General features: G+C 40.1%; 1 protein-coding gene across 1 annotated transcript in view; it reads left to right on the top strand.

The window, feature by feature from the left end:
* NDUFS8 (NADH:ubiquinone oxidoreductase core subunit S8) overlaps positions 1-15,695 on the top strand; it is a 39,342-nt gene that overhangs the window by 9,485 nt on the left and 14,162 nt on the right. The window contains exons 3-6 of the mRNA XM_073681471.1: positions 10,057-10,119; positions 11,377-11,466; positions 11,560-11,732; positions 15,124-15,252. Coding sequence (XP_073537572.1) covers positions 10,057-10,119; positions 11,377-11,466; positions 11,560-11,732; positions 15,124-15,252 — 455 coding nt within the window. The remainder of the gene's footprint in view (positions 1-10,056; positions 10,120-11,376; positions 11,467-11,559; positions 11,733-15,123; positions 15,253-15,695) is intronic.

Raw genomic sequence — 15,695 nt, 5'->3', positions numbered from 1 at the left:
AATCCTTCTGGGAAAATGTTCTGTGGACAGATGTAACAAAAATAGAGCTTTTTGGCAATGCAAAACAGCAATTTGTTTACAGACGGCGCACTGAAGCTTATAAGGAAAGGTATACCTTACCAACAGTTAAGCATGGTGGAGGATCCATAATGCTTTGGGGTTGCTTTGCTGCATCCGGTACTGGAAGCCTTGACCGTATCACAGGAATCATGAAATCAGAGAATTATCAAGAGATTTTAGAGCGAAATGTCCTACCCAGTGTAAGAAAACTTTGTTTGAGTCGAAGATCATGTGTCCTCCAGCAAGACAATGATCCAAAGCACACATCCAAAAGTACACAGGAATGGTTGAAAAAGAAAAAATGGACTGTTTTAAAATGGCCAGCAATGAGTCCTGACCTCAATCCCATTGAAAATCTTTGGGGTGAGCTGAAATCTGCCATTAGGAAAAAGAACCCTGGAAACATTCAAGAGCTTGAATAAACTGCAAAGGAAGAGTGTGAGAAAATTCCAGCTGAGAAGTGCAAGAAGCTTATAGATGGCTACAAGAAACGTTTGAAGGTTGTCAGCAATGCCAAAGGGTGTGCAACAAAGTATTAGGGCTTGCCTTTATTGCTGCACCCCTAATCTTCTTTGAAATTATTTTTCAACTTTCATGTATCAATGTTTTATTGTTGTATTACTTTGGACCACTAATTAAAAAATCCTGAGGATATAACTTTGGTACATTACCATTTATTTCTGAAGATATTGTACAGTGTATGACAAAAGTGAAGGGGTGCCAAATAATATTGACCAGCACTGTATAAAATAAATACAATATATGCATAGATATTGCATATTCAGGATGGGGTGGGGGTCGGTCCAAATCTTGCATCGGGGCCCATCAGACTCTAGTTACGCCATTGCTCTTCAAACTATATTTTGTCTGATTCATGCTACCCATGGATTTTCAGTAGGAATCAAGTGACAAGTTCCCTTGATTTGTAGGAAGGTTCGCCTTGAGCTACACATATTTTCAAATGGCGCCTTTTGGGAGTTCATATTGATGAACCGTAATTTTTATTTTTTTTCATTCAGAAGAGCAATTCTAAATGTTGCATACACTTCCTACTTTTTAACAATAATATGATTTATATAATGATGCAGAATTCCAAGAGCCAGAGCTTTTTATTTATTTTTTTTTTTCCCTTTCCTTCTAATTTAGTAAGTTATATTTGGGCTTTTTTTTTTTTCGTGAGTTTTATATTTTAATACTATTTCATGTTACATACAAATTATTGGATTCTACACCCTCAGCAGACTTCCACTACCTACAAAAATCCACCCCTTTTATAGTGCATTGTGAAAGTATTTGGCCCCCTTGAACTTTTCTACCTTTTGCCACATTTCTGGCTTAAAACATAAGGATATAAAATTCTAATTTTTTGTAAAGAATCAACAAGTGGGACACAATCGTGAAGTGGCTCGAAAATTTATTGGATATTTTAAACTTTTTTTAAAAAATTAAAAACTGAAAAGTGGGGCGTGCAATATTATTCGGCCCCTTTACTTTCAGTGCAGCAAACTTACTCCAGAAGTTCAGTGAGGATCTCTGAATGATCCAATGTTGCCCTAAATGACTGGTAATAAGTAGAATCCACCTGTGTGTAATCAAGTCTCCGTATAAATGCACCTGGTCTGTGATAGTCTCAGGGTTCTGTTTCAAGTGCAGAGAGCATCATGAAGACCAAGGGACACACCAGGCAGGTCAGAGATACTGGTGTGGCGAAGTTTAAAGCCGGATTTGGATACAAAAAGATTTCCCAAGTTTTAAACATCTCAAGGAGCACTGTGCAAGCGATCATATTGAAATGGAAGGAATATCAGACCACTGCAAATCTATCAAGACCCGGCCGTCCCTCTAAACTTTCATCTCGAACAAGGAGAAGACTGATCAGAGATGCAGCCAAAAGGCCCATCATCACTCTGGATGAACTGCAGAGATCTACAGCTGAGGTGGGAGAGTCTGTCCATAGGACAACAATCAGTCGTACACTGCACAAATCTGGCCTTTATGGAAGAGTGGCAAGAAGAAAGCCTTTTCTCAAAGATATCCATAAAAAGTCTTGTTTGAAGTTTGCCACAAGCCACCTGGGAGACACACCAAACATGTGGAATAAGGTGCTCTGGTCAGATGAAACCAAAATCTAACTTTTTGGCCACAATGCAAAACGATATGTTTGGCGTAAAAACAACACCGCTCATCACCCTCAAAATCCCATCCCCACTGTCAAACATGCTGGTGGCAGCATCATGGTTTGGGCCTGCTTTTCTTCAGCTGGGACAGGGAAGATGGTTAAAATTGATGGGAAGATGGACGGAGCCAAATACAGGACCATTCTGGAAGAAAACCTGTTGGAGTCTGCAAAAGACCTGAGACTGGGACGGAGATTTATCTTCAACAAGACAATGATCCCAAACATAAAGCAAAATCTACAATGAAATGGTTCAAAAATAAATGTATCCAGGTGTTAGAATGGCCAAGTCAAAGTCCAGACCTGAATCCAATCGAGAATCTGAGGAAAGAGCTGAAAATTGCTGTTCACAAATGCTCTCCATCCAACCTCAATGAGCTCGAGCTGTTTTGCAAGGAAGAATGGGCAAAAAGCCTCTCGATGTGCAAAACTGATAAAGACATACTCCATGAGACTTGCAGCTGTAATCGCAGTAAAAGTGTACGCTACAAAGTATTAACTCAAGGGGGCCGAATAATATTGCACTCCCCACTTTAAAGTTTTTAATTTGTTAAAAAAGTTTAAAATATCCAATAAATTTTTTTTTCCACTTCACGATTGTGTCCCACTTGTTGTTGTTTCTTCCCCCAAAAAAATAGAATTTTATATCTTCATGTTTGAAGCCAGAAATGTGGCAAAAGGTAGAAAAGTTCAAGGGGGCCAAATACTTTCACAATGCACTGTAAATGGCCCTCTAAATCCCTATCAAATACTTAGGGATTAAGGTCACCAATAACCCAGAACTACTATACCAAAACATATAAGGGTACCAAAAATATAGTTAAAACTTATATACTTCCCAAAATTTTGTACATTTTAAATATGTTTCCTATAAACCAGCACCCCCCTTCCTTGTTTTCCTCAACTAAACAGATCATCTCTCAATATATCTGGAAATACAAAAATTAAAAATTCCATATAAACCCTTCTCTCTCATCCAAAACAGAGTGATGGCATTGTACAGGTGGTTGAAACTCGCTAGATCCTCGAAGCAGGCCGATAAAACAAATATAGAATTCCTTCTCTTTGGAAAGAACGCTCAAAAGTATATCTGGACGGAAGTGGTGCCCCCCTCTGAAACACATTGTGATATCATCACTTCCACAACTCTAACCATTAAACGGTCGATAGAAAAAACCTGTTCCCTCACTTCAACTCGTTCAGCACATGTTCCTATATCTAGTATACTGTATTTTCTGGACCCTAATTACTCAGACCCTTTCAACCTATGGTCTGGCTTACACAATTACTCCGTCTCTCACCTTTTAACCAATAAAATACCTATGACTGATTCTTGGCCAAATGAAACTATTCATCGCCCTTGTAATTTTCTACAACGAGAACATTCAACCCATATCCTATCCTCTTTTAAATTTAAAATTCTCAACTATTAGAGGTTGTTCCTGGCTCGATGTGCTTTTCAAATTCTCTTATCCCATCCCTAAAGGGATCTCAAAAATATACAACCATTTGATAGCAACGCCATCGTCTCACAAACCAACTTATTTGCTCTCTTAGGGATATATTTAGTTATTTTTCCCCATCTGACACTGAAGTGGGCTTTATCCTATCTAATTCCCATGGTTTCTCCAGATGCACACATCTACAAGAAAACTCGTATAAAATCTTATCTCATTGGTACAGAACCCCAGAACTTTTACACCACTTTGGTTTGTCAGAAACTAAGTTATGCTTGAGATGTAAAATACACAAAGGGACCCTTTCCCATAGCCTTTGGTTCGGACCTAAAATAATATCGTTTTGGGAAGAGATTGAATCAACCTTACGAAAGTTAGACTTAATTACTCATACTCTAACCCAGTCAGAAGTCTTACTATCTCGTCCATCAAAGATCTTTTAAACCTAAAAAACATGACCTGGTAACATTCCTACTAGGAGCCGCTGAACACTTGATCCCTGGAAGCAAAAATCACCTCCTCCACTCACTTAGAATGGAAACTAAAAGTAAACTTGATTCGTCGCTTTGAGGAACTCACTAGTTGGGAAAATCATACTCGTCCACAATTCCTCAAAATATTGGAACGCTATACCACCGTTACCCAAACCTAAATAGAAAAAAAAGACTAAAAAGGTAGCAACGTAAGACCTCCTATCGTATTGCCCACAGATTAACTCCAAATAACCTTTATTAATTTAATCGGTCTTCAAATTCAGCAACACACAATTATACTTATAAGGCAATCCAGCCTGTTCCAATTTTAACCTTAGAATAAGAATCATTCTCTAGGTATTTATTTGTTATTTTGTTATTGAGTTTATAGTTATTTTTGGTGACAATATAACGTAATAATTATTGTACAGGTTGGGTCATTTATATGGATACACCTAAATTAAATGGGAATGGTTGGTGATAGCAACTTCCTGTTTGTGGCACATTAGTATATGGGAGGGGGAAAACTTTTCCAGATGGGTGGTGACCATGGTGGCCATTTTGGATCCAACTTTATTTTTTTCAATGGGAAGAGGGTCATGTGACACATCAAACTTATTTAGAATTTCATAAGAAAAACAATGGTGTGCTTGGTTTTAACGTAACTATATTCTTTCATGAGTTTTTTTACAAGTTTATGACCACTTATGAAAATGTGTTCAAAGTGCTGCCCATTGTGTTGGATTGTCAATGCAACCCTCTTCTCCCACTCTTGACAAACTGATAGCAACACCGCAGAAGAAATGCTAGCACAGGCTTCCAGTATCCGTTGTTTCAGATGCTGCACATCTCGTATCTTGATGGTATGGTGTGGTATATGGGGTACAAAGATAGTGGGGCCATTCTTCATCAATGGAAACCTCAATTCCACTGGATATCAGAAATTGTTACATGATGATGTTTTGCCCTCTTTATGCACTGAAGATGGCACGTTCCCCGAGTTTTTCCGACAAGATGGTGCACCACTACATTATGGGTGTCAGGTCCGAGCATTCCTACGTGAACAGTTTCCGGGAAAGTGGATTGGTCGTCGTGGGCCAGTTGAATGGCCACCAAGGTCTCCCGATCTGACCCCCTCAGGCTATGTGCCCACGATGCAGAAATGCTGCATATTTTTTCGGCTTCTCCCTGGCAGGAAAAACTCATGCGAATTTTACATGCGTTTTTCCCGCCAGGTAGAAGCGTTTCTCAAGCGTTCTTCACATGCATTTCTGCATGCGGGTTATCAAGCGCTTTTCCAAGCGATTTTAGCATCACTTGTAAAAGTGCTTGACAACATGTTCACACTATATAAATCCATGCAACTGGCATGGATTTATAGTAGTGTGACCAAGTTAGTTAAAAAAAAAAAGAATAAAAATGGTAAAAAATAAAGATTATACTTACCTTCCGATGTCCTCCCGTGTTTTCTCCGCTCCGTCTGGTCTGCTGTATGGGTCGCGGTGTTGTGAAGGACCTGCCATGACGTATACTATTTATTTTTTATTTTAAATTCTTTTTTTTACAGGTTCTATGGTACCTGGGTCTGGAGGAGAGTCTCATCTTCTCCAAACCCGGGTACCATCCACACATAGAAACGCATAATATCCGTGTGTACAAATGTACCGACACGGATATTATGCGTTTCAATGCAAGTCAATGGCGGCAATTACGCTGCGTGTCCGCAAAATTAATGGACATGCTGTGGATTTTTCCGCAATGATAATCCGCAGTGGAAATTTCCACAGCATGTGCACAGCACGTGGATTATCATTGGGGACCATGGGGCACGTATTACCAAGCGTTTTTTAAGTGTTTTCGCTGCGGAAATTCCGCAGCAAAAAACGCTTGAAAAACGCATAGTGGGCACGCAGCCTTAGACTTTTATCTTTGGGGTCATCTGAAGGCAATTGTCTATGCTGTGAAGATACGAGATGTGCAGCATCTGAAACAACGGATACTGAAAGCCTGTGCTAGCATTTCTTCTGCGGTGTTGCTATCAGTGTGTCAAGAGTGGGAGAAGAGGGTTGCATTGACAATCCAACACAATGGGCAACACTTTGAACTCATTTTATAAGTGGTCATAAACTTGTAAAAAACTCATGAAAGAATAAAGTTACGTTAAAACCAAGCTCACCATTGTTTTTCTTATGAAATTCGCAATAAGTTTGATGTGTCACATGACCCTCTTCCCTTTGAAAAAAATAAAGTTGGATCCAAAATGGCCAACTTCAAAATGGCCGCCATGGTCACCACCCATCTGGAAAAGTTTTCCCCCTCCCATAGGTGCCACAAACAGGAAATTGATATGACCAACCATTCCCATTTAATTTAGGTGTATCCATATAAATGGCCCACCCTGTACTATGCTTATTAGTCACCCTGTTTTGTATTCACTGTTTATATAAGTAAAAAAAAAATAAAAAATTTTCAATAATTGGATAACTTATTTTTTGATTTTTTGCGTGATGGAGAAATAGGAAAATAAGCAATTCCACTGTTTCATAAACCAATAATATTTGTATATTCGTGAATTCTGAAACACTGATTCTTGTACGATTTTTCTTCTTTTTTTTAAGCACATTTGAAGAACCCTGGCATCCGAGGCCTAATTACAATGTAATGTGACACTTCCTTTGCTAAAATGATGACACTTGTCGTCTTGCATTGTGTTTTTTTTTTTAAATTTTTTTGTCACTGTGTTTTCTCCCATCATCTTCAAACTCCATTAAGAAATACACAGGAAAACATTGTATAAAAAGCGCAAGTGATTTTTTTTTTTAAATATAATATTACTATTTCTTTTCCAAGCCCAATTTGCAGCCATAATAGTGATGCTGGCCCCGTGGCCAATCGCTAGACTGTACATGAGAGTGGTAAATGGTTCGCACGTAGGATTAGACCCTCTGTGTGCGGTGAAGTGTAGTGGTCAAGCCTTACAAGGTTAATACTGTCATGGGCACTAGGGCGGCTTCTTAATATGACATTGGGCTACAAGTAGAATATAAATACAGCGTCAGGACTGCTTACCATGGAGAAGCCTTGTAATGCCCCTGTCAGATGGGCCACCTGACCCTCCATGTTATGTCACACAATCACAGGAGCAGATTATTGGCTAATAGCCTGTAATCCAGCAAGACAGAATAAATACACACCGAAAACTCCTCCACATGTTGGAATAATTATCTGGTGAACTTGTAAATGGCTGCCATGTTTCATCACAGGTCATGCCACCCAACAAGTGGAGCAGATCATAATAAACATTACGTCCCATCACCCTGAATCCAGATGGCGGGGCTCTGTGTACATTCTTTCAGCTGCCAGTCACTTGAGTGCTATTTCATCATAGAAACAGACACCCATTTTTATTTTTTCCTCTTTATTTTGCGTAAGTTATGTCACAGAAGCTCACCTTCTCGTAACATTCTGACTCTGCTACTTAGCCAGACCAAGGAAAACCGTTATTTCTATGGTTTACTAGAAAGATTCCCAATGCAAAATAGAAGCTCAGAATGTACTCACAAGGGCCAAATTACAAGGCAGAAAAAAGATGAGGAAAGCCAAAGTACCTTCAGAGTCAGGTAGCCGAGTTGAGTTTATCCAGGGACAACAAAAGTGAGACTGTAGTCCAAGAATAACAAAGCAAAGTTTATTACCGTCACAGTTCTAGGGTCCAGAGTCGGGCATGCAATGATGGAGGAATCACGTCAAATTCTTCACACTGTAGACCTTTTGTTTATTTTTATATACTACCCTTTCATGATGAGTGATGAATTGACAGCATTTATCCATTGTAATGTCCTAGGAGGGCATCTGTCCATCTATCATGTCGCTAGTAGTACTTTCTAAAGTTTCTAATTTTCCTTTCATGCTACAAGGCACATTCAGTGATCTATTGCCCTCCTGTATTACTCTGACAGTAGGAAAAGGCTGCGTGGCACTCTGAGGGTGCTCAAATAGGATACCACTCCAATAATTATCAGTAAATAGATTTGGCACTCCAAAAACATCATGCAGAAAAAATATATTTATTGTGCAGGACAATCCAGTTTGTTGCCAATATATGTTAATCTTTCGGCCTATTTATTGGCCTTCTTCAGAACTATAAGTAAAGTATAATATACATATGTCAATACATCAAGTCAAATAAAGTACAATTTAGTCATGGCATTACATACAAACAAATATGAAAAAACTAGGTATATAGTATGGCAAAATGCATATATTCATACTTGAGGTAAAGGGAAACACTGAAGCGCTATCATAAAGTAGCATATCATATCTGGAGTCATCTAGAGAAAGGGGGATACTCATCAGCAAAAAAAATAAAGAAACCACCATTACCAGAATGTTGTGGCTGAGTGAATATGGCTGGAGGAAAGCTGTAACAGAGTGAAGGACTGAATCAAACTATTGCCCGTAATTTAATTGTGAGTGGAAAACAGGTATAGAAATGTGAGCTTACCCAGGGAGTGCTAGCAAAGAGCCTACATCAGAGTCCTGTATGGCGTGGTGGGGAAAAGCCCCAAAGTGCTGTGAGAAATGCGCTAGTGTCCATGTGGCTTTTTATATGGTTCGTATGATAAGGAAAGGACCTGTCATAGGCCGAAACGTTAACATATATTGGCAACAAACTGGATTGTTCTGCACAATAAATATATTTTTTCTGCATGATATTTTTGGAGTGCCAAATCTATTTACTTATAATTACTCTGACAGTAGTTTAGGGGCTGTGTATGTGATAAAGTTCCCACCAGGGCTCTGGAGTCAGAGTTGGCATTGGAGTTGTTATAAAATGGACCGGCTCCAATTTCTAAAATGTATAATAAATTGGTTACAGTAGTTCAAGGCAGTTTGTGGGGAATATTTTTTCATAAGAATTTGGGAAAGTTATGAAATGTCCTATAAATATCTGTCCTATTCCTGATCTAAGGGTCTAGACTTATAGCTGAGATGAATCTGTACTACAGTAAATGTATCACTTAAAAATGAGCCATGTATGAGGGAGTGGGAGTCGTGAAGTCTGTGTCATGGAAATTGAGGAGTCGGAGGTTTGGCTTAAGGCCCCTTCACATATAGCGACGCTACAGCGATCCCGACAACGATACAACCTGTCTGGGATCGTTGCTGCGTCGCTATGTGATCGCTGGTGAGCTGTCAAACAGGCAGGCTCACCAACGATCAGGGGAGCAGCGACATCGTGGAAAGAATCTTTCCACGATGTCCTGCTCCTGGTTACCAGCCTGCTGAAGCAGGAGCAGGCTGGTAACTATGGTAAACATCGGGTTACTAAGGGCACACGCGCACCTAGTAACCCGCTCGGTTACCGCTCACCGTAGCGTGGTAACCATGATAAACAGCGGGTTACTAAGTGCACGTGTGCCCTTAGTAACGCGCTGTTTATCATGGTTACCAGCCTGATCGCTGGTCCCGCTGGTCACACACAGCGATGTGTGCTGACCAGCGGGAGGGCAAAGACCAAAAAATGGTCCAGGACACTTTGCAGCGATCAGCGACCTCACAGCAGGGGCCTGATCGCTGCAAAGTGTCACACATAGCGACATCGCTGGTGAGGTCGCTGTTGCGTCACCAAAACCGTGACACAGCAGCGATCTCACTATGTGAGACGGGGGCTTTACCGACTCCACAGCCCTGGTTCCCAGTACTCAAAGCTGCCCTTACGAACTCTGTAGAATAGATGAAAGGAGCTGCTGCATATGAGATGATCTGTACATGACTTGGTACCTCTAACCTATCTCTTCTGTATAATTGTGACCTGACTTTTGGAGCCGGGTGGTCATGGTTATCATACTGCACACTGTGACACTTTTGTCCTTGTTTTTCTTTCAAGGTCCTGCATGTTCTCTGACACTGGTGAGGCCATTTGGCTTGGCACCCCAGCTGCATTCATTCAGTAAGTTACCGACCTAAAATTAGCTGTGATTATATAGTCACACTTGTCTACAGATTGCATCTACATTTATTAGGCTATGTTCACATGTCCAGTAATCATCCTTTAGAACAGATCCAGCAGCAATCCGCAAACTTTTTTTGTCCTTTTTTTTAAAAAAAATATTTCAGCTGGATATGTTTTTTAACATTGACGTGCATGGAAAATGGATCCGTTAAATGGAGATCTGTTTTTCTTTCATTTTAAAAGGATCTGATTTTTTGCTTACTGGTCCGTTTCAAATGGAAGAAAATGGCTGGCTATTTAACGGATCCGTTTTCCAAATACTTGATTGTTAAAAAAAAACAGATCCAGCTCAAATTATTTTTTTTAAAAACGAACAAAAAAGTTGTTAGTGCACAACTTTTTTGCCATAGAACTGCTGCTGGATCTGTTCTAACAGATGATTACTGGACATGTGAACATAGCCCTAAAGAGTCGATGCACAGCTGTGGAATTTTAAGGGGTACTGGCAACTTGACGAAAAATGTCTTGTGTACTAGAAATGTCTTAAATTTTATTCCATGTCGATAGTTTGTCAAACCTCATAAATTCTATTTTACTGTTTATGTTGCTTGTCTTTAAGGGATTGTGTAGTTAATTTAAGTTTCATTAATTTGATGTAAGTATATAAAAGATAATTTTATTTTTAAAACTTTTCTGCCGGATGTGATATTACAAGCACACGCAGTCTTCTGCATTGTTTGTAATGATAATATGCATGGTGTGTCTGCTTTATGACAAGTGAATAGTAGTCAGGAATGTCACGGCCCCCTCCGTGGTGTGGTGGGGGAGACCACATTATAGTTCTCAGCAGTACACCCGGATTATACGAATGACTGCCCAAAGCCTTTATCTTTGGCAGGATCAGACATCCCATTGGTATCAGTAGTGGCATGCATCTAAGGCTATTTTCACACTTCCATTGGACACAATTCCTGGCCTAGTATTACCTGTTTGGCGGGTGGTGGTAGTGGAGGACATGTTGGCAGCGGCTTATCCCCAGCTCCTTGTGTAAGAACACAGGCATGTTGACCAGCAGCTATTGAAGCTATGAGGCTACTGCCTATTCTTTGTCTTACCTCTATGCTAGCAGCTGAGCAACAGCCAGTTACAAGCGGCCGTCATTTTTGTCTGTAAAAGTTCAGCTATTTCAGAGGGCTTATTTTTAAAGTGAGAAGTTGTTTAATAAAATCAATGTTTTTTTCTCTCCTTCATAAGAGTATGTAAATGCCCGAGAAGAAGAAACAAGCCTCAAGGCTGTGACTGACCGGGCGGCCCAAACATTGCTTTGGACGGAGCTATTCAGAGGTGAGACGCAGTAACTCTCTGCTATCATTGAGGCTTTATTTTTTTGCTCTCGTTTGCAGTATTCTCCATTTCGTAACGTTTTCTTCCTTTCAGGACTAGGAATGACCTTAAGCTACTTGTTTCGGGAACCAGCCACTATCAATTATCCTTTTGAGAAAGGTCCCTTAAGCCCACGATTTCGTGGTGAGCATGCGTTACGCAGGTACCCATCTGGGGAGGAACGCTGTATAGCATGCAAGCTCTGTGAAGCCATCTGTCCTGCTCAGGTAACAAGGCATGAGCACTAATGACAATACCTCATAAAAACGGAAGAGAACATTTCCAAAGTACTTACATTTTATGAAACCCCTGTCTTTATTTTTCGGAGTGCCATTCCAATGCTGCTGACCAACCAGAAATATCCAATGCAAAAAAGAGGTGGACATGCATGTCCAATATTAAAAAATCTCCAAGCTTTATTCCAAATATATATCATTAAAAATCCATACAAGGATGATGTGGTACAGGAACCGCTCTGACGCATTTCTGACGCCTACTGTGCCCTTAGTCCTAGAGCATGAATACTGAGGTGTACAACCACATTAAAAAAAAAATAAAATCTTGTCATGTGCTAATTAATCAAATCATGTGTAGCAATCATGAGGGAACACCCTCCACAGTCAGAGCAGGAAAAGAAGAGAGAAAAAAATGGCTTCCACAATTGGTGTTAAAAAAATGTTCCTGTGCTGAGATAATGTTATAAATGCTCCCCTGCTGTGTACTGTGTAATGGCCGTGTCTGACCGTGCAGGAACATGGTCTGATCATACCACAGCTCCTGGACCCTGGAGGAAGCAAAAGACAATACAGACAGGACAGCAGGGGATCACAGCTGATTCTTTCTGTGAGGTAAAACATTTCACTGCGGTTTTTAAGCAATGTTTTACCTCAAAGAAAGAACCATTTGCTTTCCTATGCTGAAATGTCTGTATACTCTTTTGCTGTGGTATGATCAGACCATGTTCATGCAGGGTCAGACACAACCATTACACAGTGCACAGCAGGGGCACATTTATAAGATTATACATTTTTTAAACACCTCCAATTGTGGAACTTAATAATAATAATAATAATAATGATGATGATGATGATGATAATAATATTCAAAGATCTATTGATTAAAATTAACTTTGTTCGTGGGAAAACCTCTTTTAAGTCAACTTTTTCACTGTATAGGGAGAAGTACACACTGCCAATGAAAATTGTCTAACCTTTTTTTTAGTCCATGTAGATGTTAAAGGGGTTTTCCCACGAACAACAGTTGATTTTAATCAATAGATCTTGGAATAATAATAACTTCCACAAATGAATGTGTTGAAATAAAAGGCATAAACAATAAACAAGATTCTGTCGGCCGAAATGTGGCAAAATTATAGCTCTCAAAATATGGCGATGCAAAAACTAATCTTTGCAAAAATGCGTCTTTTCGTGTGTTGCAGCTATCAATCATAAAAACCCGATATGAATCTGGTATCTCTGTAATCGCACCGACCCGAAGAATAAAGACGTCTAATCACTTATACCGCACGAGAATTGGCGTAAAAAATAAACTCTAGGGTTAGAGTTGTGCTAGGGTTAGGGTTGTGATTTTTTTCAGTAAAGTAAAAAGTAAGTAAAGAAAAAAAAAAAAGATAATATGGCGACTAGTGCTGAGCGCAAGTGCTCGCTACCTGAGTTTGCATCGGGTGCTCGGGTATGTACAGAGTATCGCGGGTGCTCACGTGACATGCTCGAGTCTCCGCCCCATATGCTTCGTGGCCAAAAAAAGTTGCATGAATTGCCTGCCATGCACGAGCGATCCCCGCATGTTATTTTTTTGGGGGTGTCTAATAACCGTGAAACATGTGGGCGGGGACTCAAGCATGTCACTCGAGCACCCGTGATACTTGGTGCATACCTGAGTACCCAATGCAAACTCAAGTAGCGAGCACTTGTGCTCAAGACTAATGACAACTCATTCAATATGATGACCTAATGTTATCAAATTCAGTGTCGTACCTCTGGGTTCAAAATGTTCACTATACCCCTTTTGAGGGATCTAGTCTCCAAAATGGGGTCATTTGTGGGGTGTTTCCACTATTTAGGCACATCAGGAGCTCTCCAAACGCGACATGGCGTCTGCTCTCAATTCCAGCCAATTTTGCATTCAAAAAGTCACACCGTGCTCCTTCCCTTCTGAACCCTGCTGTTCGCCCAAACAGTGTATTTTCCCCACATATGGGGTATCAGCATACTCAGGAGAAATTGCACAAGAGTTTTTGGGGTCCATTTCCTCCTCTTACCGTTGTGAAAATAAAAAAATATGGGGATAAAACAATGTTTGCGGAAAAAGTTTGATTATTTTTTTTTTTTTTCACAAAAAAGGCTCCATGTTATAAACTTCTGTGAAGCACCTGGGGGTTCAGGGTGCTCACCACACATCTAGATAAGTTCCCTGAGGGGTCTAGTTTCTAAAACGGTGTCACTTGTGGGGGGTTTCCACTGTTTAGGCACATCAGGGCTCTCCAAATGCAACATGGCGTCCGCTAAATTTTACATTCAAAAAGTCACATGGCGTTCTTTCCGTTCCGAACCCTGCCGTGTGCCCAAACAGTGGTTTTCCCCCACATATTGGGTATTGGCGTGCTCAGGAGAAATTGCACAACAAATTTTGGGGTCCATTTTTCCCTGTTAGCCTTGCAAAAATAAAAAAATTGGGGTCTAAAGTAACATTTTTGTGAAAAAAGTTAAATGTTCATTTTTTTCTTCCACATTCAAAAAATTCTTGTGAAGCACCTGAAGGGTTAATAAACTTCTTGAATGTGGTTTTGAGCACCTTGAGGGGTGCAGGTTTTAGAATGGTGTCACTTTTGGGTATTTTCTATCATAAAGACCCCTCAAAGTCACTTCAAATGTGATGGCCCTAAAAAAATGGTTTTGTAAATTTTGTTGGAAAAATGAGAAATCGCTGGTCAACTTTCAAACCCTTATAACTTCCTAACAAAAAAAAATTTGGGTTCCAAAATTGTGCTGATGTAAAGTAGACATGTGGGAAATGTTATTTATTAACTATTTTGTGTGACATATCTCTCTGATTTAAGTGCATGAAAATTCAAAGTTTGAAAATTGCGAAATTTTCTAAATTTTCACATAATTTCCGTCTTTTTCACAAATGAACGCAAGTGATATCGAAGAAATTTTACCACTGTCATGAAGTACAATATGTCATGAAAAAAACAATCTCCGAATCAGTGGGATTGGTTGAAGCGTTCCAGAGTAATTACCTCATAAAGTGACAGTGGTCAGAATTGTAGAAATTGGCCCGGTCATTAACGTGCAAACCACCCTCAGGGATAAAGGGGTTAATATGAAAAATTTAGTGAAAGGTCCTCTTTAACATGGCTTCTTGTTCTTCTCTCCTCAAAAAAAAAAAATGGAATCTCCCCCATTCGACCCAGAAGATTACAACTTATCCTGTAAAAAAGTAGCCCTTGTTCAACCATGCTGATGGAAAAATAAAAATGATGGCTTTTGAAATGCAACATTGAGAGAACTAAAAAAATTGATGTGTTAAGTGGCAAGCACTGCTGTGTTCTTAAGGGGTTTATAAAGCTATATATATTTTTTTCACTTTTTAAAGGCTATCACTATTGAAGCTGAACCCCGAGCAGATGGAAGCCGTCGAACTACAAGATATGATATTGACATGACCAAGTGTATTTACTGCGGCTTTTGTCAGGAGGCATGCCCGGTGGATGCTATAGTGGAGGTGGGTGCTCCATAAATTCATGCCGTGGCGTCAGGAAGGAAAACTTTCACTTTTATACCATGTGTGTCAAGTATTTTGTGTTTGTTTTTTGACTACCTGGAATCAAAGCTAGAGTGTTCATTGTTCTCATTGTGTCCCATGAGGCCCTCTACATAGTGTGTCCACATTATCTTTGGTGTTATACTAAAGCCCCCGTCTCACATAGCGAGATCGCTAGCAAGATCGCTGCTGTGTCACGGTTTTGGTGACGCAACAGCGACCTCACCAGCGATGTCGCTATGTGTGACACTTTGCAGCGATCAGGCCCCTGCTGTGAGGTCGCTGATCGCTGCAAAGTGTCCTGGACCATTTTTTGGTCGTTGCTCTCCCGCTGGTCAGCACACATCGCTGTGTGTGACCAGACAATCAGGCTGGTAACCATGATAAACGTCGGGTTACTAGGG

This window comes from Phyllobates terribilis, unplaced genomic scaffold (genome assembly GCF_046119375.1).
Source record: "Phyllobates terribilis strain yellow unplaced genomic scaffold, ASM4611937v1 Scaffold_5__5_contigs__length_657084704, whole genome shotgun sequence".
Lineage (NCBI taxonomy): Eukaryota > Metazoa > Chordata > Amphibia > Anura > Dendrobatidae > Phyllobates > Phyllobates terribilis.
Note: the sequence above shows the minus strand (reverse complement) of the source record. Positions and strands in the feature narration are given on the sequence as shown.